Source organism: Anopheles aquasalis, chromosome 2 (genome assembly GCF_943734665.1).
Source record: "Anopheles aquasalis chromosome 2, idAnoAquaMG_Q_19, whole genome shotgun sequence".
NCBI classification, from domain to species: domain Eukaryota; kingdom Metazoa; phylum Arthropoda; class Insecta; order Diptera; family Culicidae; genus Anopheles; species Anopheles aquasalis.
This window is the reverse complement of record NC_064877.1, coordinates 29,375,001-29,397,500: the sequence shown is the minus strand read 5'-3', so window position 1 is coordinate 29,397,500 and position 22,500 is coordinate 29,375,001. Positions and strand designations below refer to the sequence as shown.

Here is a 22,500-nt window from a genome sequence, read left to right as displayed (position 1 = left end):
GAAGCGAAAGCAATCACGCCGTCGCCAAGGCTCCTTGGGCTGCTTGGTGATTGATCGATGAAGCCCGGCCACTATAGCCCGATGGCCGTGCATCGTGGCGAAGTAAGAGTCGTGAGAGTACCAGCACTCCAGACTCCGGACCACCGTTCTGTCAGCGAGCTGGTCGATGGTGGCGTTAGCCTCTTACCGAATCTCCGAAAGGCGGATATCTTGAGCTGCAATTTATTTCCCTCCGAATGCTGCTGTTGCTCTTCCCTCGCCCCCCCCCTCCCCCACCCCTCTGTATTCGCGGCACAATCCTTTGCCCACTGGAGCGCTGGTTACAGTTAGCTCCGAATTTATATTCAATTTACCGAGTGTCGTAAATTTTTATGTTCCCATTTCATCTTCACTTTTATTTGTTTTACATGGTCCAATCTGTGAGCCTCGGTTTCTGGCCGGAGCTGGCCTCCCTTTTCCTCCCGGACACTCCTGGGAAGGAGCTCAGCTGCAAGGCGTTTGCGTTTCGCAAGTGCTCACTTTGCTCCTTCGGTTCCGGCCGGAGCGTCCTTTCGGGTTTTCCGTAAAAATGTCAGAAAAGAAATGGTCAACAGGCTTGTTGAGAAGGCTAGACGGAGAGAAAGAGAGAGCACTTCACGAAGTTCCCATCCTCCCTTTGCGAGGAAGGAGTGAAAGAAGAGACCTCATGAGGATACCGCACACAAGACAGACATCCGGTAGGCCGTAAACCTTAAACCAGGGCCACTAGCCAACGCACTGGCACGCACGGGCGGTGAAGATGGCGTCGGTGGACCATATCCTTGCCACCGTTAAGTCACACCCAGCGTGGTAGTGTCCTGCGAAGGGTCTTCACATCCTCCAACTCTGACTACTGTGCTGTCCGGAAAAGGGTCTCAGGATCGCCCCTCACACGCCTCACACGGTTGGAGAATGTTGGATGTGAATTTGAAGTGTATGAGGGCGTAAAAAAGGGTGGAAAGCGAACGTGGGGGCAGGAGCAAAAAGGATTTCTCTCCATTTTAAAAAGAAATAAAATAACACCGATCCCGGGGCCCTCGATGTTGGTGGCTTTCTTTCTTTCTTTCTTCACCACCCGTTCTACGGGACGATGGATGCGAGACGACGAACGAGTCCACGAGAGGACGACGACAAATCGCTGAAAGTGAGGGCTTACGGGTTACGGGTTGGCGGTGCGCTCTGCGATTTGCTGCCGCAGGTGCCCCAGAAGAAGAGTGACGGAGGAGTATGGACACGGTGAGCTGCACATAATGCGTGTATCGCTCAAGATGCGTACCACATGCCGCAGTCCACCCCGGCGGCTTCAAAATGACCGACGAAACGGGTGCCACACTTGCGGAGCCACCACAACACATGATGCCGCTCGCTTGGATGACGGTCGCTTCTTCGCCGGTTCGGTTCGGGAATCGGTTTGGATCGGTTTAAGCTGCTCACATTTTTCTTCTTTTCCTCGGGGACTCGAAGGCGCGCGTTCTCTCTCCCTAGCGCAGCTCTGAGCAAGGGGTTCCGTTAAAAAATGTTTGGCAAAAAAGAAATGCCGGGACCACATCAGGCCCTTGTTGACCCACCTCCCCAAAATCGCTTCGTCCTTTCTTCGTCCATTCGTTCCTCCTTGCTCTACTCACATGACACCAACGACGGCTGGGTCCGTTATCTCGCATTGGTCACATCATTTTTCACACCATTATATGCTCTGCACGCGTGTGTGGCCGTTCGTCCATCCGCCAAGAGCTTTGTTTTGTAGGGTCTCGGATTGATGGATCGGAGGAATATTTTACATTAAGCCGAGTATCTCAGCATTGTGAGCCCTCAAAACCCGAGGATCCTCGCAACAAAGGCAGCACGGGAAGAAGAAACACAACACTGAAGCGGATTATGCGCTGACCAATCGAAACACCCCAGCACCCAATTGCCGTTGGGGACTGTTGGGTTTACAAATCTGTCCCCTCGAGTATCGCACTCGAGATCGTGCGTTCGCTGGTTGGTGCGTCAGTTATTCTCTTTGTTTTTTGTTTTTTTTTGGTCGCCGGTTTTTGGGTTGATTCGATTCGGAGCTTTCGGGGCAAAAGAAAAATGTTTTTCAATTTGAATCGGCCCAACGGTTTCAATCATTTGTTATCCCAGCAGCGTGTAGTTTATTTATCTTCGCACTGGCCCAGTAGAAGGAGGAGTAGCAGCAGCAAGAGATCCACTGCCGACTGCCGGCTGATTGATATGGATGTCGCTGATGTCAGGGGAGATATGTTAGTGAATGAAGCGATCGATGGGTATCACTCCCTTCGACTCGACTTTAGGGGTGGTCGAGGATAGTATTGTCATGTCGTGGAATTTATGACCGTTTTATGGAATGGTTCGCATAAGTGCGTCGATTTCACGCGTGCTTAGTGCTAATGAAGGCAGATGCTCTTTGTACTGCGAAGAAGGGAACAATTGGTTTAATGCACTTGGTTAGAGCATTTTTTACTCGTTGATAGCTCCTTATTAACTGGAGGCTTAGGTATTTAGATGTTTTTTGGTGTTTTTCAATCACTTCTGAACGATAAATTTTTGCAAAATGTATGGCTTAGCACATCTCGCCACTTTAAAGCGGACTGCCCAAAAAAAATCGTTTTGTCGCTTTTGCAAGCGTGTCTAGATTTTCTGGAACAAATTTTCAAGCTGATTTATGAACTAACATAAATTAAATTGACAATCTGTTTGGAAAATATAATGTCGATTAAGTGTCGCAATTTGCTGAATGAAAAAAAAGTGTTAAACAAGGACAATCAACTGCTAATATCTGACACATCGAGCTTGGACGGATCAACATGTGAATTCATTGGTCACTGATGACAGCTGAAGTTCCCAATCCGTTTTGTAGTATTTAACTGATAATATCGATAAGTAACAACATGCTCTTTGTATGTTCTAAGAGCGCTTTCATTGTAAAGCTTGGAACACTTTAAATTTGGCCACACTCTTCTACTCACTGCAGCGCTTCTAGTGGTCGCTTTGGCACTCTGTTGATGTTTTAAAGGTTTTTTAAAGGTTATAGTCTTTTCTACTAGTGATAAGAAAATTGCCAAAATCGAACCATACCTTCAAAAGATATCGCCGATGGAACACGAAGGGTGAAAAAAATGTGCACACTCACTATGGAAACGAAATTTGACTGGAGTAAAAACCCACCCACCCAGCAGACAAATTTGACTTTAGCAATCGTAGAGGGAATACGACAGTAAGGTTTTAGTTCACTTACGAAAACGAACGTTTTCATGACGGGAGGGTTCATGAACGGTCTTTTTACAAACGGCCGGAATGCCTGGAAAGGATCATTCTACCTTTTATTAAGTCTCACAAAGGTCCCTTTAAGTTCTGGCCCGACTTGGCAAGCTGTCATTAAAGCACAGAGATCATAAATTGGTAACGGAACAACAATATTGTAATGTACAAATAGTTGGGAAAAGTGGCCAATGAGACTTTTTCCACTACTGTGCAGCACATTTTGTGTAGCATAAAACCAAAAGTGCGTAAATTCAAGCACAACGTTAAGTGTGTTAAGAAAATGCAAAAAAAAAGCGTACGTATCTAAACTTTGATATCTAAACTTTGACCACTTTTGTCCCCAACTACAAATAGTAGAGCTCGACGAAATCCTCGTACCATAACACTTACGAGGGCTTTTTGACAGTGTTTTAGATACGATCATCACCGGATTAGGTGCAAATAGGTGCTCCAGGCCGAGAGATCTCCGGGGTCGGCAGTATCAACATAATGTTTTGCCATCGGCCCACGGTGCATCTTACGACACGGCACGCTGCACCATGCTCACCGAACGCTGCATAAGACCTCGGGGGAAGATTTGTTTGCCCGACACAGAACGGCACTAAACATTCACGCATCACCTCCCAAGCGCCCCAGGGGCCCCCGTTTCGGCCCTTTTTTCCGCTTCCCTCCGCGCGTAATGTGTGGCACGATTCGATCGAATCCTCGCTTGGGACAAACAATTCAGAGCCGGCCGAGCGCTTCTACACTCCACCGCGTGAGCATAAGAATTTCCTCCTCATCGCGATGCTTGTCTGCGAGGATCTCCAACATTCTTGCCACGGTACACGCGAGAGCAACCGAACAAGATGCTGGCCGGTTGTTCGGTCGGTCGGTCGGTTGACTCACCTTCCTGCGGCCTGACATGCCCACGGCATGGCCCGAATACCCATAAATGTAGATATTGTGCCGTGAGCAACCGTACGCTCCGGCCGTCCTACCATCGTCGGTATTTCGGTTCGGCTCTCTCTCTTGGTCTTCTGCTCATCTCACCCCCCCGCCGAGCCCCGGACTGACCTTTGGCATGTCGGCATGTGGCAGGCGGCTGAAGCACCAGCAACCGAGAAGCTGTCAGGGCCGGAGCCATGGGGGCAAAGGGAACGAACGAAACCTATTTCCATGCATACAAATATGAAATTATGAAAATCGTTGTCCCCGCGACTGGCGCGGTGGTTGGTCCGGAACGAGGGCGATGGTGGCGGAGACTGGATGCGCAAGGAATGCGCACATGTGTGTCGGTATGTGTGTTCACAGTTGAAATGAGGCCGATGCCGAAATTCCGCCAAAACCATCGGCCATCGGCGCGCGCCGTGTTACAGAACTTTCCGATCGCACCACCGACCGACGGTCGTTCTAGAGAGGGAGAGAGAACCCCGGGGGTGGCCCGGGAGTTCCGGAAATCATAAAGTTTCATGAATATGAAACGCTACCTCCGCTCCGCTAGCCACGCACACACTCTCTCTCTGTTATCACCGTGCGAAAGTGGAAGAGAAGGAGTGTTTTGGGGGCCCTCATTCCGTGTCAAGCATTCCCGACGAAAAACTCGTTCCCCCGGCCGCCCAAAAGTTCGCTAGAGCTCGGACATATGCGACAGGGGGTCTGGACGGTCGGCACATCATGCTCTCTATGCTGTGTATGAGTGTGTGCGCGCGCCCCCGATAACGCCTTGCCATATGTGTCAACACGCATGCCAACGCTGCATCGACAACGACGACGACGACGACGACGACGACGACGATAACACATTCCTGCGATTGTTCCGGTCCGGCCCGGCCACCGTTACCGCTTCGCAGCAAATCATGACAAATCGAAGACACAGAGAGAGAGGGAGAGCTAGCGAGAGCTCTAAGGCTTGGAGGCCAAATTGGATTTGAAATGATTTCCCAATAATCCGTGGCGGATGGATGGACACGACACGGAATGCTGTTGCTGCTGCATGTGGCCCGTGGTTGCAGTGCAGTCCGATTCGATCGGTTATGAATTATTAACGTGTTCGATTAAACGGTGGCCACGCATTTCACACTAGAATCGATCGATTGTCCTCCAACTCACTGCCGCTCGGTAGAGCCACTGCGAATAGCGTGGGCTTGTCAATCGGTTAGCTCGCTAGAGAACCTCGAACTCCAGTCACAGATGCCCCAGAAGAGGCCCGTTCTGCGACGAGATAACCAGCCCGCCCGCTTGCCAGTCAGATAGTTGGCACCATCCACCCTTCTGCTATCTCCCTTTCGCACCCAAAATGTCCGCTACGTGGTTCGACAAACTCGATTCATTTTACTTTATGGCCTCACGGCCACTGGCTAGCGAGTGTTTCGGGTATTCGCGGTTCGTCTTCCAATCTGATTACAACCATAAATTCGCGTCGCATTCGGTTGGTTGGCGACGAGCGACCGCTCTGGCTACTTAGATCGCGCGGGTCCTGTTGTAGTAAAACTAGTGGCCTGGGCCATAAAGTTACCGAACAAAATGCAGCGCGACACCGGTTCGCCAATCGAATGCATCCAATATACCGGGGGGATAGTAGCGGAATATCGTGACAATAATAATAACAATAATAATAGTAATAGCAATAGTAACAATAATAATGCCGATCGTGGCGGAGCGAAGCGAATCGGAAAACTAGCTAGCCAGCCAGCCAACGCGCGCGCTCTCTCGACCGTAAACAAAAAACCGCCGGCAGAAAAGGGTGGCAGGCCTGAGCCTCGACCGGGGGCTCCCTACTTGTCTGGAATCCGGAGTGGAAAACACCACGGAGGAGGGCGGTGTGTGGGTTGGGGGCGAGGCTATAAAATGCCGGGCAGCATTGGTCGTAAAAAAAAAGAAAGGAGCTGGCGAGGACGATGCCACCCTTTCGTCGTCGTCCGTAGGGTGTAGGGAGCGCAAAAGGTAAACAACACAAAAAAGGAGAAGAACGAAGAGGGCGAGGAAAACAAAAAAAAACAAGGATATCCTCAGAGGAGCATAAGGTACTGCCTGCCGATTCCGATTCTCTATTCCGTGTGCGCGCGCGCGTGCCTGTGTGTGGTATGCTGAGTTGTTCGCACCGTTTGCCCGTTCCGACTAATTTATTACGTTCAATTTGCGCACTGGTGTGGGCCGGAGTGCGGGTTCGGAGCTGGCGCGTTGCAATTCACGCCAACGCGCGAAATTGGCTAGGGTTGCCGGAAAGGGGGCCCTGCTGCAGTGCACCAGGAAGGTTGCACCGGCAACCGGCACGCCATGTGTGAGACGTTCCGGAGGAGCGGGAAAATGGGGGAAAGCGGGCTACCGATGCGACATATTTATGGTGCTGTTATGGTTGATCCTTTTTATCGCTCGCGTCTCGGTTGGGAAAGGAGAAGAAGGTTGGTGGCGGTGGTGGAGAAAGAGTAAGCCTGTAGAGCAGCTTCTGTTAGGCCGACCGGTTTCGCCAGGATTGTTGATAGCGACGGACGCGCTGGTGGACACACAGACACACAACTGGCGGCAGGCGAATGCAAATGGACAAATGGTGGTTCGCTGTTGGGTCTACGACGACGTCATCGCTGCGGGTTGCGCGGAAAGTGCATCGAAGGGGCTGGCGTGGGACATGGGCCGCTATGAGTTATGTTGTGTTTGTTTTTGAGCGGGACAATCGGATGAAAAGAGGCGAGGAGAATAGACAGAAAGGCAGACGAAGGGGTATCTTTGGTTTAATCAGACAATTTCAGGCTTTTGTTGTCACCTGTGGATAAAGCACCATTTGTGCTAAGCATACTTGTGTTTGATTGTGTGATAATGATTAATATGTTTTTTCAAATGTTTTATTTAAATGCATTAGATCGCAGTATCGATTGGAGGTGAGTGAGCCATCATAAGAGATATTCGAGTTCCCATGGAAACCATCTTGTAGCCTTCGTCTTCGTCTAGCTTGTTCACATCTTCTGTTCGCTTGTTCAACTTCCAATACTTTGGAGATGTGAGATCGTCTGTTCGATTGAGAAAAAAGGGCTATAACGAACGATAAACGATAAAGCAAATGCCACGCAGCAGATGGCAGCGTAGTTTTATGAGCGTTCTGTTAGTGGCAGTTTCAGAGCATGTTTCATGTCGAATCGTTAAAGTGCCAGACGACTTACACAACCTTCTTTTATGTCCCCTTGGTTGAGCTTTTTCATTTATTTCTTCTGGGAAAGGCAATAGACTAGGGTGGAATTGGAAACAAAGTTCACACTTGAGCGAACTTTTTCTCTAGTTTCTTATTGGTCGCCGCGATCTGGTGCATATTCTTCCACATGATTGACAAGCAGTTAATGCGTATTGACTCTTTGAAGGTAGCCATGGAGATGGAACAATCGTAGGGCGGGCATCAAACATCAAACAATGAACATATTTTTTCAAGTATGGATCCTAAATTCGTATCAGAAATTCACAGAATTGACACTAAATATGTCACAAAGCTGCAGAAGTATAGCAGCAAAAGAAGGTTTAACCGTTAATCCCCGTACACCAGTATTCGCCGAAGAAGCTGTAGGAGGAAGACTACACAATTCTGTCGCCTGCTCTGAATTATCGTTTACTCAGTAAAAACAAGCAAGATTGTTTAGTACTATAAGATATACTTAATTCGAAGCAATGTAACACGTCGTTGGCTGAAATTTGTTAAGTTGACAGGTCTCAACAAAATAAATTAGCGAAACGTTAAGTCCAGCATTTTGTGAAGTAATTATTCGTTCCACCAACTCAGAGCAACGGACGACACTTCCAAGCAGAAAAACGTTACAAATCTTTATCCGCAAAACCTCCATCTCCCCGGAGCGACCGTGGCCCGATTATAAGTCTCCCCAGTCCCATTTTTTGCATTGTCCGATAAGAAGAAGAAGAAAGTAGTTGACCGCACTCGTTCCGCACCACAGCAACGCTCTTGGCCTTGGATGTTTGATAGCCGCCGGTCAAATCGCTAGCTTTTGCTTCGTTCAGTAGCTTTGGAGAGACCAACGGAGAAGGTCGCCCCAAAGCATCATCCAGCTCGCAATGTACGTAAGTCCAGCGTTAGTGTGGCTACTGTGTGCTGTGGCCTCCATCGGGCCCGTCGTTCAAGCGATCGTCGGTGGTCTCCGTTCCGCGATTCCACCGCTCGACGATCCGGTCGTGTTTGTGCGCGTCGGTGGACGTGCGGCACGTGTCGAGGGTACCCGAAACCGTGCCACCGGTCTTTACTCGTTCCGGGGCATCTACTACGCCGATCCACCAACCGGTGAGTACCGCTTCACGCGATCCCGCTTCCGGCATCTGAGTGGCGATGTGAATGCGACCCGCAATGGACCACCGTGTCCACAGCCGGATCCAACCAATCCGTATCGTGTGGTCGGGAACGAGGATTGCCTGCTGCTGAACATCTTCACACCCCAGATGCCAGACGAAACGACGGGGCTACCGGTGGTCGTGTGGATTCATGGTGGTGGCTATCGTTACGGATCCGCTTCCCAGTACGGCGCGGAACCGCTCACCTCGAATGGTGTCATTTTCGTGCCGATCCAGTATCGGCTCGGTTCGTTCGGTATGATTGGCGATGGAAGCCGAGATTTTTCCGGCAATCTGGCCCTGCTCGATATGGCAACGGCCGTGCGCTGGGTGAAGGACTATATCGGTTGGTTCGGTGGGGATCCGGCGCAGATTAAGCTCGTTGGTCATGGTTCGGGAGCGACGGCCGCTATGGTACTCGCGTCCTCTACGATGGCACGCAGCTCGGTGTCTGGGGTGGTTGCCATGTCCGGCTCGTCACTGCAACCGAACGCGTACGAACAGGAACCGGTGGAGGCGTACCGGGAGGCCACCGGAAAGCACCGTTGCATGGCCGGTAACGAGACGGAGGTGGTCAAGTGTCTCCGGATGCACACGACCAGCGAGATCGTGCTGATGGACAATGAGCTGCAGACGGACCGGTTCCACGGTGAGAAGCTCATCAACGGGATGACACCGAACGCGGGCGTCAATCCGATCGTTGAGGAGAAGGACGATGGCCGTGGATTGCCCGGACTGCTGACGGATAAACCGGAAACGATCCTGAGTGACGGCAATATTCCGAAGATCCCACTGCTGATCGGTGTGGCCAAGGATGAGACAGCGAACGCGATCGACGGTAAGTACAGACGGAGTCGCTTGCAATCCGTCGGCGATCACTCATCGCCGTTCTCCCTGCAGTGAAGGAAGTCCAATCGGTGTTCAAGGGTGCGACGAATTTCCTGCGCAAAACGAGCTCGCTGGTTGGACTGGATGGTTTCCTGAACGTGGAGAAGCAACTCGAGGGACTGGATTCGGTTGGTGGTGTGCTGAAGCTGGACAAGTACCTGGAAGTACCGAACGGTCTCGATCCGACGGTGGTGCTTGGTAAACTCATCGAAGCAACGACCGATGCCGTGTTCAATTTGCCAGCCGTTGTGTCCGCCCAAGCCTGGAGCAAAGCATCGCAAGCCTTCATGTACAGCTTCGATTATCGGTCGGAGCGTACGCGTGGCAAAGACTTTCTGGCCGGGTTACCGATCGTCAACAAGAGTGGCACGAATGGGGCACCTCCCGAAGCGGTTGCGCACGGTGATGAGCTGGGGCTGCTGTTCGATACCCAAGATCTGTTCGGTAATCCGGTAGCGACGGCCAAGCTCACTTCGCCCAAGGATCAGAACGCGCGGAAGTCGTTCTCTTCGTTTATCGCAAAGTTCGCTTACCTCAACACGACGAGCATGCATCAGGATAATGTGTTCAAGACGTTCTCCAGCAAGGGTACACCGTTCGTGAAGATCGGTGAGAAGATCACGGTGGACAATGATTTCCGGTAAGGAGCCGCAGGAGGCTGGAGAACTGTAGATCACATTTTGGTCGCTTCTTTTTTCTTGCAGCTTCTGTCAACTGTCGCTCTGGGGAGCTCAGCTCGAATCACTGAAGGCCATCTCGTGTTCCTTCCTCGGTCAGGGTTTGGGATCCGTGAGCAAAGTGGTGGGCAACGTGCTGCCACCGAATCCAGTGTCCGGATTTCTGTTTGGTGGCTAGTTCTCGGACAACACACGGCACTACAGTAGATTCCACCAGATTGACAGTTTGGTGCGATCGTTGTCTTCGTCGGCGTCGTCGTAAAGACCACTTTATGCCGAGCTGGCACATAAAGCCGCAGCGCAGCAAGCGTTCTAATAAAGATACTTTTGCCAGAAACATGCACCGCGGAGTCGGGAAGTTTAGTATGTTGTCTTTATGACTTGGCGAGCGAGTTGTATTCCTCCGGAAATGGCATCCGAAATGGCAAACGCTCCGTGGTGTGGCCGGAGATTGTGGCCTTTTGATTAAGTAGTCTAAACGTTTACTCTCGCGCTTTCGCGCTCTCCACGATGCCACTATGGTGGAGTTTCTGGAGAGTTTTATTGGACCACTTCCCCGGGGGAACTGTCGCGTCCAGATGCTGTCCCGCGGCATCGAAACGAATGGAAGAGAAGTCGTTTGGCGTTGGTTAGTGTTGGGCTTCTTCAAACGAACTTCTTCGGTCCGTGCGGGCCCGCGGTCCGAAAAAGCTCGTCGTGTATATCACTTTTATTACATTAATATTGGAAGAAGCCCGCAGACGATGCAGGAATTCAATTTAGTTCCCGCCAGACCAGTCCGGTCGAGAAGGGGAAACCGAGTCGCCCTCCGTCTGTGCCCCGGACTACTTGCCTGGCGTTATTGTTCAATAAAAGTTCAATATACTTAATACGCCCGCAATTTGCATATTGAATGTGGTTCAAGGTTCCAGGAACCAGGAAACAGGTGGGCCGGTTGGGCTCTTATGCTTCTCAGCTGATGATGCAAGCAGACACAAAGGCACACAGAGACACATAGTGCACCCTCGAAGGCATGGCTTGGTCTCAAGCATTTTTTTTTCGCTTGGAAAATCTTTTTGTGTGTCTTTCTCCTCTCTCTCTCCCTCTCTCTCTGTCTCTCTACGAACTACATCCCTCTTGTTCATTGTTATGGAGCCTAAAGGACATAAAGGACCTAAAACCCCTACCAACCCTCACCCCATTGGAAGGAATGAAGCGGTGGTTCCGGCTTCGTGAATTGAATTACACGAAAAGATGCAATTTAATGATAACACGAAAGCATAAATAATGCTGCTGCGTTTCTGCGCTTGCTGCGGCCCACTACCGCTTTTGTCGGTTGGAAATGGAACGTGAAGATAGATGGGACGCGATTGGAGGGCGACTCGCTGGCTGGCTGGCTGGCTGGCTCGCTGGCTAGCAGGGACTGGAACGCCGTTGATGCAAAGTTAGTGCTGCACTTCCACTTCGTCTTCTTCGAGACTCGGAAGTCGACGAGCGGATGCGGCCGCTGCCCGTTTGGTATCGCCCCAAAAACTAGTCCCGGGCTTCTGTTTTTCGCTTGTGTGTTTTTTTGTTGTTTTGCGTTGGATAGTAAATTCTGCCAGAGGCCCTCCGCTTACAGGGGCCACATGGAGGCTTAAAAAGTAAATATGGTCCGTTGTGCTGCGAGATAACGCGATAATGCCAAGGGGGGAGAGCGGCCGGATCCCGGAGCCACGAGATGGCCGGCAGCCATTTTCGGTTGATGGTGCACTCGACTGGAAGCTCGAAACCGGACCATCAGATAGGCGCGATAAACGGCCAGCCAGCCTGCCAGCTAGTCAGTACGGGGCCCAGCCGGGCCAGAGACCGCGCACCCTTGCGTGCCATGTTATCAGAAAACAGACGAGAGCGAAGCTGGCTAGCTGGCTGGCTGGCTGGCTGGCGACGACAAAGACGACATCATGTGGATGCTGCGCAACACAGCACGCGATCTGGCAATCATCATCGCGAATCATCGTCGTCGTCGTCGTCGTCGTCGCAAATCAAAGACCAGCGGTCGACCATGGCCCCCGGATGGTGCAAATTACCTTTTCCCCGCAGGGGGGGGGACGGCTCTCCAGCATCCGAGAAGGTTCGGCTCTAGAGGCTTTTAAAATGGCAGCAAGCACGGCTCGAGTGTGTGTTTCGGGGTTCCGAGTTGCCGCACGAAACTTATTAAATTATGACGATGAAGCATTTCCGATAAGCTCGAAAAGCGCTCTCTGTGTTTGTATGCGAGAGAGAGGGAGAGACGTGTTTGTTAATGTGCCTCGCCGTGGAGAAGGGACCGTGTGGTATGTGGTTTTTGGGCCGCTGGAGAAGCCGGCCGACTCGCTGGCACCGACGAGAAGTCGCTTCGAATGTTCAGATGGACGGCTTTCTGCTACGCTCGGATCTCGGCCATTGGCCCAAGACGAAAGGAAATGGCATGGCATTTGGCCGCACAATTAGCAACGCAGCTCGGCAAGAGGGGTGACTGGTTTACGATTGCGCGACCGGGCGCCCTTATCAGACCGAGCGGTAAGTAACGTAAACAAATAATTAACATTGAGCGCCGGATACGGTCGGTGAAGGAAGTCCTCCTCGCCGAAGGTCACAATATGAATGTATTTTGGACAATATTTTCCCAATCCACATCGCGTGATAATTATGAGGTTTGTGCGTTTTTCTCAAAGATAGAGTGATACGCTTTTCTAGTGGTTATTCATTTGACAGGATCCGTTTGTGGTTTCGAAACAGGTTCGAAGATTTCAGACATTGATAGTTCTGTCGAGAGGTTTCTTTTGTCTAATAATATAAATTATTCTCAACCAAGGGACTAATTTTAATGGACACGGGAAATTAAATTGTAAATTAGTACAAAGAAACGCAAAGAGGCGAATGAACGCTAAATTTAAAGCCTCTATAATAAAAAACCAAAGGTCTCATTCAGAATAGATCTACATTCTAGGACATCATTAAAGGTTTTGAGATTCATCTCAGTTAGGAATGCTGGAGATCACCAATAAAGCCTTTGAGAGTTTGTTGTCCTATAATCAATAGATTCTATTCTTAAAAAGGTGCTCTGCGCAAAAGCCATTTGTTTATCTTTCGTATACTCGCTCGAAGTGTTTTTAAATCTGTTCCGTCCAGTTTTGTTATTTAGAAGCACAAATTAGACACAAGAGAAAACTTAATACACTAGACAAGACACATTGTGCTAATTTTTTGTGCCACGAGGATTGCTTCGATTGGTAGATCGATCATCATCGGATCAGTGACAAGTCATGCGTGTGTTACGAGGACACCAAAGTTGTGATGATTGAATCCTTAAACCGATGCAAGTATGATCGCGATGAGGCCGAAATTGAATTTCATAAAATAATGCTTGATCAAAATTGAATCTTCGTGCTGCTGGAGAACGCATAGCCGTGAATCCTCTGGCCAAACGCATACAGTCGCAGGCAGCCTTGTGACTAAACACCTACTTAAAACGGATCGGAATGGCAAAAAACACTCGCATAAACCTCGGGAGCAATAAAGCGCCGATATTCACTTGGGGTAAAGTGGCCGTCACGACGTTTAATGCTTTCCACTAAGCCCGCCCGGTGCCAGTACCACTGCTTCGATAACTTTACCACCGCCTTTCTTTTATAGCCCTTTGAAAATGCTGATCTTAAAAAACTTTCCCCGTTATGGTGGCACTACCGAGCGCCGAGCTCCGCTTGAGTGAGTGAGTGCGAGCAGGGAATAGATTTACATTTCATTTTGAATTATGCTTTATATCGCTGGCACCGCCCGAAGATTGATTCCAATCTCTGGGAATCCGAAGCGTTGCTCGGTCGAGGCCGCCCAATGCTTGCCAGCATCAGGGGACAGCGGTGACGCTGGGGACGCGGGTATGCTAATGTCGTGGCGGTGGCGGTTGACTTTTATTGGAAGAAATTCGTCAAGCATCAAGTCGCGGCGCACTGGGTACTTGCTTGTTTGCGATGCGGAGTTTGCTTCCTTCGCCTCCGCCTCCTTCCACGCGGTGCACTCGACGTCGTCGTCTTTGTTGTCGTCTTCGTCTTCGAAGCAGAAACCATTTACACTCCGTTAGGATGGGCTTTTCCCGATTTTATGGCACACACAGTTCGGGGGGAGAGAGAACACGAGACCAGGGAAACAGTGTCGAGACAGAAAAAGAACACAAAAAAGATGTGGACGAAAAATAAGAAAACTTCTCTCTTTCTCTGTTTTTCTGTCGTTCGTGTGTTGGGCTCGATGGCGGAGCTTTTGGCGAATCCAAAACAAACAGCAAAAAAGAAACAGAAACTTGTCGCTGCATCTCGGACTCGCTGCGGTTCTTGGCTGCGAGAACTTCTTGGCTTGGTAGCGACGTGGTGGTGTTCGGCAGTTTTTTTCTTCTTTTCAAAGAGAAGAAAAGTTTTACCATCGTGGCTGCGCCGCTGTTGTCGGCCACGGGAGTAACGCGAGCTTCCTCACTTCGTCATCCGTTCTGGTGTTTCTCGGGTCCCGGGAACGGCTTATCGCCGTCCAGCATCGTCGCTTTATGGGACACACTCTTTTTATTTTCCTTCTTCCTGTTTCTGTTTTTTTCGCTCACTCACACATTCTCCACCCCTTCCCTGGCTGTCTCTCACTTTTATGAGGTGCCGTTCTCCGCGACACCAGCCCGACAGCCAGTTACCTCGGTTGCTCGGAAAAGTCACCAATTGCACCACCACCGCCACCCTGGCAAAAGTATTCAAAATCATATTTTCGTCAATTTGTCTCACTTGCTACCGGCCGTGAAGGCGATGTCCTTTTTTCCGGGCTCCTCCGTGTCTGTCCCGTTCGCCCTTTTCTTTGCTTTTTATTTCGTTTCATTTCCACCAAGCGAGTTGTCGATCCCTTTTTTTCCCCCGTTGTGTGTTGGGGTGGAGATCCCTTTTTCTCGCTCGTTGCTCGTCTTCACCACGGTTCAGCGAGGCATTTATTGCACTTTCGGTCGACAAATAGCCGATCCAGTCCCGGGTACTACCATTCGATGGCAGGGTCCGGTAGGCAGTTATTGCGCGAAAATTATGTTTACCCAAATGGAGGCGCACCAGCAGTAGCAACACCGCCTGGAGCGGTTTTTGTCCTTTTTTGTTTCCATTTCCTGTCCCTCGCTGTTTCCTGCTGTTCAACGCCAGTCAACCATCTTGGCTAACTTCATTGTTGAGCTAATTATTGCTCTTTCGATCGAAAAACGATGGAACCAATTGGCCAACGACAAAAGGACAAAGAAGTTCTGGTAACCTTTTGAGGCCTTTTGGATGGGAAGCGTACCGTAGCACGTCTTCTGTTCCTCAACGGACTCGCCGAAAGTCCATCGTGTGTTCTACAAAACACGCACGACGCAGGCACTGTTTACGAAGAAAATAATTTCCCTTTTCGATGCTTCTATCGTCAAGGGGCGCCGGTGTTGAGTTTGACATTGTCGAAGCCTCATTTGTCACTGCCGATGGTTATCGACAGTGTCAAAAGCCATTTCTAACCTTGTGACTCCACTGGCAACGATTACATCCGCCAGCACGCGTAGTACAACAATGAAGTGAAATAGAATGTGTTCCCTAACGACAACCACCCTAGTGTCTTGCGTCTCAATAAACCCGCCATGTAACGGTCCTCCTGCGTCGTTTTTCCCTCCATTCCCCAAAAAGAAGAGAAAAAAAATGGTGAAACATCGCCATTTTGCCATTTTGGGAACTCCAATAAACTCAAACGGGGGACCACCAACAACGAGGGAAACGCATCGACAAAATGGTAAATATTTTCATTTCTCTGCGGGAAAAACCACTTCAAACACTTCCCGAAAGGCTCAGAACGACAAGAGGCTCCAGCCCCAGGAGTGGTAGGGGGTGGGGGGGGGGGGGGGGGGAACTGTTGACGTACAAGGTACGCACACACGCGCACCCACAGCCTGTCGGTACAAATCGCTCGCTCGTTCATTGCAATCATTTCACCAATCAATTCAACCATTCAACCATCGGTTCCTCGACACCGACCCCGGCCCCCGGGTGATCGTGTACCGTGTTCCATGTTCCGGGAAGAGGGCGAACGAAGGGTGGAAAGATTGGAATGGCAACGGGACGGAATGTAGGAAAAAGTCTGACTTCCGGAGAAAATTAACTGCTAACAAACAGTCGGCATGGAGCTGGAAGTTCGACTTTTGGCCTTGGTGGCTTCCCTCCCTCGATCTCCATGGCTTGCTTCGTCCTGCCGCTTCCCGGCGGGCGGTTCCAGTTTTGCGCTTCGTTACAGCGCGATGATTGTTTGACAAAATAAGAAGTTTATTTTTGCTTTTAGCGCCATTATTAATTTTCTCCCACCACCGAGCACGCTCTCACTTTCTCTTGCTCTCTCTCTCTGTCCGATTCCTCGGTTTTTCCCTCTGAAGACGAAGCAACGGACACGGTGGGCGGAAAAGGCTACAGGGAAAACATGCCAAACCACGCCACGGTCACGCTTGAGCGCTGGTGAATGATGGTTCGCTGAGATCGGGACCGATGGGCGTTGTGGGATCGGTTGGGTGCCGCGGTACCATAAAAGGAAACACAGAAAGTAGATTGGGACTGGGGAAGGGTTTGGTTTTGGTGCCCGAGTGCTTCGCCAGCCAGCCAGCCAGCTGACGCTGGTGTTAACTTTCATCCAATCCATCAGGACCTCTTCGGTGGGTGGGGGGTGGCGATGGTGGGAGGCTACGGGCCGTGGCCGTTCGCTTTGCCTGACAAAACTCCTCATTGGCTCGTTGACAGCGACCCAGTTCATCATCGTCTATTTGCCGTGTTATCTGGCTCTTTATCATTTTCCCAGGAGGGAGCCCAGGGAGCCCGCCCGACACTCCGAGGCAATGGTGGGGCAATTTCTGAGAGCGCAAGCGGAGGAAGAAGGACCGCCAGCCGCCGCTCCCCACCCCGCGATGAGCATACTTTTGTGGATTAATGATGAAAGTTTGCACCGCTGTTTTGCTGGCATTATTCGCAGCAAACGCCCGTTGGTCAGCCGATGGTATTTCATCATGTTTTTCCGTCGTCGCACGGTGGGGTTCGCTTTGTAGTGAAAGTAAATTCTTAATTATGCCATTGGCCTATCTTGGCCAGATAGTCAACAACTTTTTGCCTCAACAACGCATGCCAGCGGTCTTTAGCAGCATCAGCGTTGTTTCTTGTGATGGTTTGAGGTTCTATTTGAAGCAGTGCGATATGAGACGGCAAAGGGCATTTTAAGATAGTAGTACGGTAGCTGGAGCTGCAGATTGTGGTCTGATTTGTGATGTAAATTAAGGGAGTTGGTGAACAAGTGAATTTCCGTTTAGATCCATTCCATCGAGTGCTTCACCGCAATAGAGTTATTTCTTATTTTGTTGTGTTCTAAATCTTAATTGCTTTTAGAGGGAATTTAAAATGGAGAATGGAAAAAAGGAGTACAAATTTCGGAATAGTTTGGAACCCTCTATGTTGGTTAATATAATGGATGTGTCGTTGTAGTAGTGATAATTTAGTTTAAATTATTACTAGTTTAGTGTACCTATATATTAAAAGTGCTCGCAATTTAAGTCGCCAAATTCTATCGTTTAGAATCTCTAAAGTTTAGATGTTTCCATATTCCTACAGTTTTAAATCATTTTGTTGTACGAAGTACCTGATGCTGAAATATTTTGCTCAAATATTATCGTTCAACTACAACTCCTACCATCGCCATTATCATCCGCGCCATATACTACCTAGTGCTTGATGATAAAATTCTACGAATTCTCCACCAGACAACAACTTTTTTCCCCCACCAGAATCCCCACACGAGCGCGGCGATGAGCTGAGCGCGAACCGCGAATGAAAACTACATAATTAATGTTCCGGTTTAAGCGAATGCCTGATAATGTTAATGAAAAGCGTAAGCGTAACAACTTCAGAAGTCAAACATAAATCATGTCACAGTCCCGTGGCGTAGCGTTGGGAGCGGTTTCTTTTCCTCGAAAACGAGTCCCCTCCTTCTCCTCCAGAAGACTTTGCTCTCAAGGGTGGGCAGCGTAAGGCAGTGGACAAAAAAACCGTCAAGGAAAGGAAACCCGACGACGAGATTCTCGGGATGAGAAGAAAGAAGGGTTCCCGCGAACAGCGGTGGCACATCCTTGTTGGCGAACGGCACTGGGGAGATTTGTCGTCGCTCACAAGCAGCGTCCTTGTAGCTCTTGTTTGCTGCTAAGCAGAGTTGACAAGTCCTGTTGTTTCGGGTTAAATTAAGATTCATCCCCGGGAGCTGGCAATGCGGGCCATCAAGGAAGGTAGCACCGAGACCACGGGACCACAGCTTCAAAGGTCATTTCTGGGGCAACCTGGGCGACTCTGTAGAACTGTAAGCGAATTCGCGTTGGATTCGCATCTCATTTACTTTGCTTTCACTTGGATAGGTTTTGGGAGCATCGAAAAAAAAAACTGGTTGTTTTCGTCCCCTTTCAATCCTCACTGAGCGTGTGAGGTGATATCAGGGAGTCCTAGTGACAAGGGCCCATGTTTAATGTATTGTGCAAAGTTGGGCTTTGTCTGAGGTCGTCGGCATTAGACACGATTGTATTCGAGCCCATTGCAATAAAGTCATCATGGTTGGTATTATACGTCCAAAGTCGGTCCAATTTGAAGGCCACGGCAAATCGAGCACCATTACTGGACGAGATTTACGGATTCTCCGGCTTCCCGGTGGCTAATGGGAGCCCCCACTTTACGAGGGGGTGGTTGGAGGAACAGGGACAATTAGTGGCGAAATTACGGCATCATCGGCGATGATGATGGTAGGAAATGGGGTGCCATTTGTAAGTTGCACAATGTGTCTGCGGCTGCGGACTCACCTGATTGCCGTCGTACGTCCAGGAGCCGAACTTCATGAAGCAGGTCTGCTGATCGAAGGGAAAGTAGCGTACATCGATCTCGCACGAGGACTTGAAGATGGCCGGCGGCGTCCAGATCACCTTGCCCGTGTAGTGCAGGATGGCTTTGGTCAGTGTCGTCACCACGTACTCACCATCGGCACTGCGGTGACAGAAAGGAGCAAAAAAGCGAGAAAATGATGAGCATGGAGTCAAGTGCACGCCCGGAGTGGCTTGAGTGGACGGGTATGGAGGGTACTGGATATGAAGCATATCGGCCATAAGGGAGCCAGAGTGATGATAAGTGAACGAAAAAACGCCATGGCAGGCATGGCAGGCATGCATGGGAGCCCACCATCGAGCCAATCGCAATCAATAATCCATTTGGTGAAATAAATATGTCCGTTGCGTTCCGTTCCGTTAATCCCGATCGACGGCCCGGCAGGACACAGGAGCAGGCGTTGGTCGTTGGCGGTGTTGTCGAGGGCGATTATTTGGGGGCCGGATTATGGGTGGGATTTTGAACATCGTCAGGGCTCTGGTTTCCGGCTACGGTACTGGTGTCACATACGTATCGCGATGCAAATGATCCTGAACCGCGCCGACAGGTTCTGACGGTTCTGATAATCTCACGGGATAGAATATTCCAGCTTCCGGGGAAGGATTCGGTTGTGTGACCCTCTCGGTGAGAGAGGAAATTGATTTCCGGCACTCTGGGATGTCGCGAAGCAGCAGTTTCGTGCGGGTAAAGGGTGTTAGTAGTGGTCATATGTACTTTTCGTATTTATTGCTTCACTTTTACATGTACTAAAGTTGAAAGAGAGTAGTTCTGTAATACAGAGGAGTTTCTTGCCAAGTTTGCGCTCTTCTTCAAGTGAAGTTAGGGTTTGGAATTCATTCTTTCCAATCGAAAGTTCAATCTCCCTTGCACACTCATGCCACAAAAGCCATATTTGTATTTCAATGGATTGCAAGGACATCAATACACCAGCAAATCCCAATTATTATCAACCATGGAAGCAAACCTTCTCGTTTTCCTCGCACTGAAACACGTACAGAGCCAGCAATGGTTGATCGAGAGGCCAAACGTTGACAAAACATTTTGCAAAGCTCCCAGCGCCACTGTTTTGGCCACATTTTCGGCCGATCCGTATTCCTGAAGCCCCCCCTCCCTTCGCTTATTGTTGATTGGCAAATGGTGACAAATGGCGAGGTTCACCGGCGATAATGGTCGGTCAAGGGCGTTTCGGTGTTTTCGGTGTGCGCCCAGCGTTGCTAATTCGCAAGTAAATATGCCCCGACATGATCGGGTACGTGCGCTTTGGATCGCCGCCAGAGCTTAGGCAGCGAAGCGAAGGCTTAGGCTCGGACCCGGCCGCTCGGCCATTTTTGTTTGCCCAGCGTTGCGATGGAGTGCGAATGGTGTATGTGTGGTCTGTTCGGTAGCGAGATAATGGTGAGCTTCGTGTGCAGGACGTGGGCCGGGCTGAGTTTTGGGGAATTTTGGGTGTCGATCACAAGGATAACGTTGGCAGGTTGGTGGGTCCCTGACGAGTCGTACAAGTGACATGCGCTCAAATGGCAGCTTTTGCTTATCTGTAACAGTTCTTGCAGCTCGCAAAACATAATCATCAATGTTTTGTCAAGTTGTTGTTACATTTTCATGAATATTCCTTTGATTAAAAATCAATTTAAATTTACCAAATTTATAGTTAGTTGGTAGTTGTTTAAATCAACAAAACACGCTTAACTTCTGGCATGGAAGTAATGTTTCGCACTGTTCGATAATACTTCGCTTAATTAAACATTGAATGTAGCATTTACATTCCATGGAGGCCACAACACGCAGCGCATCAATCGATTAAAAGGCCGCTGAAAGGATGCTAAATTCCTAATCCGACCCAAATGTTTTTCGCCCGGAGCTACTTCATTCCGACGCACCACGAACCGACGATTGATGCTGGCAACGACGCAACCACAAAGCGATTGAAATTAATTTCCAGCCCCATCGAACGTTAAGCTCTCGGTGAGCGTGCGACCGGTTCCCCGTCTGCTGCATTAGCGAAATCGAAACCACATGATGAACTGCAGATCGTTTAGTCCATCCGTTTAGTTCCGCACGCCGCGATACCAGTCGGTTTGATCGATCTATTCACTGCCATCCCCCTCCACTCGTTTCCGTATGTGACAAGGGAGGGCACGCTAATGCTCGCATAATTATGAGCGTTGATTAGCAGTGGGTACATAAATTAATTTGGGTGACAAAATATATAAATTTCAATTCCATTCATTACGCAATTATAGCACCAGAAACCAAAATGCCAAACCCGAGAGGAGGAGGAGGAGGAGGAGGAGGCGAGTGCTGTGTGTGGTCCATCGTTTGAAGCACTATGCTGCAAGCACCATAAATGGAGCTTTAGCTTTTCGACCGTTTGTGTGCTTGTTTCCCGTTTTATGTTGCCAATCCATGGATTCGTTCCGTTACTTTGCTGCACAAACAGCGACCCTGCGCGTGTTTGTGCAGCTGCTAGGTGGCACTGTTACTGGATGCATTCCGTTTGATCCATCCAAACACAAACACCCTTTACATATGGTTTTCCGCTGCATCGCACACGCTCCTCGGCCTTTGCGCGCTTTTTCATTTGTAAAGTGGAGAAATGTCCCTGGGGTAATTCTCTACCACCCGCCTCAGTGTTACTGCTGCGCAATCCTCGAGTGATAAATTATATGTTATCTACTGTTCTACCCTCTTTTTTTCGTTCAATCGTTTCTTTCTGTGCAAAGCGCTGAGGACTCCTTGTTCCGGTTCTGCTTTACTGCATTCGCTCGTTCTAAATCTGCCAAGCACTGACAGCGAACAGGGTGTGCGATAAAACAAACTGCAACCGAATTGGCATCGAGTGCTTTTCGGTGATTGGCACTCGCACTCCGGTTGTTGTTGGTGATGGGTGGGCTGGCATGCCCGCTGTTTAATGGCCATTCGATCAGTGAACCTTTTATCGGGGAACTCGTTGATGTATAGCATGCATCGTAAGTGGATTGCTTTATGTTGTTTAATGTAACGTGTAAAGCTCACAGATCAAAGAACGCATTCAGCGAACGTTGCTTCGGTGTTTATTGATCTGTCGAGCGACGGTTCCGATGGTGCTGGAGTGACCTCGATGTGAAGGGTGGAAATGTGTTCGTTTGATTTGTTTGGAGATTAAAATTAGAGAGAACCAGAAGGCTGCCTCCGTGACTAAGGGAGCAATAGAAATGGGAAAACTATGCCTAAAAACCATTCTTTTCTCTCCGTTTATCGATAGAATCCGGTTTGAGCCGATTTTGTCGAGAAGTTTTTGGCAACATAAATTTGGTTTCTATCACCAAGAACTATCACTATTAATGTCAGCGGCCTGCAAGCGAGCGCCTGCCTGTTCGATAATGCTCACCGAGCTTTTGGGAAATTGTTTTACCAACTTTGCGCATTTTGGGCTGAAGAAA

General features: G+C 49.6%; 2 protein-coding genes across 2 annotated transcripts in view; one reads left to right on the top strand and one right to left on the bottom strand.

Annotated features, from left to right (window-relative positions):
- LOC126569243 (acetylcholine receptor subunit alpha-like 2) overlaps positions 1–22,500 on the bottom strand; it is a 43,269-nt gene that overhangs the window by 6,800 nt on the left and 13,969 nt on the right. Inside the window, exon 4 of the mRNA XM_050226212.1 lies at positions 19,000–19,180. Within this exon, the coding sequence (XP_050082169.1) occupies positions 19,000–19,180 (181 nt within the window). The remainder of the gene's footprint in view (positions 1–18,999; positions 19,181–22,500) is intronic.
- Positions 8,277–10,476, top strand: LOC126569240 (carboxylesterase 5A). The gene is made up of 3 exons (XM_050226205.1): positions 8,277–9,421; positions 9,484–10,111; positions 10,176–10,476. Exons 1-3 carry the CDS (start codon positions 8,314–8,316, stop codon positions 10,324–10,326), a joined length of 1,887 nt encoding a protein of 628 aa, XP_050082162.1. The 5' UTR covers positions 8,277–8,313; the 3' UTR covers positions 10,327–10,476.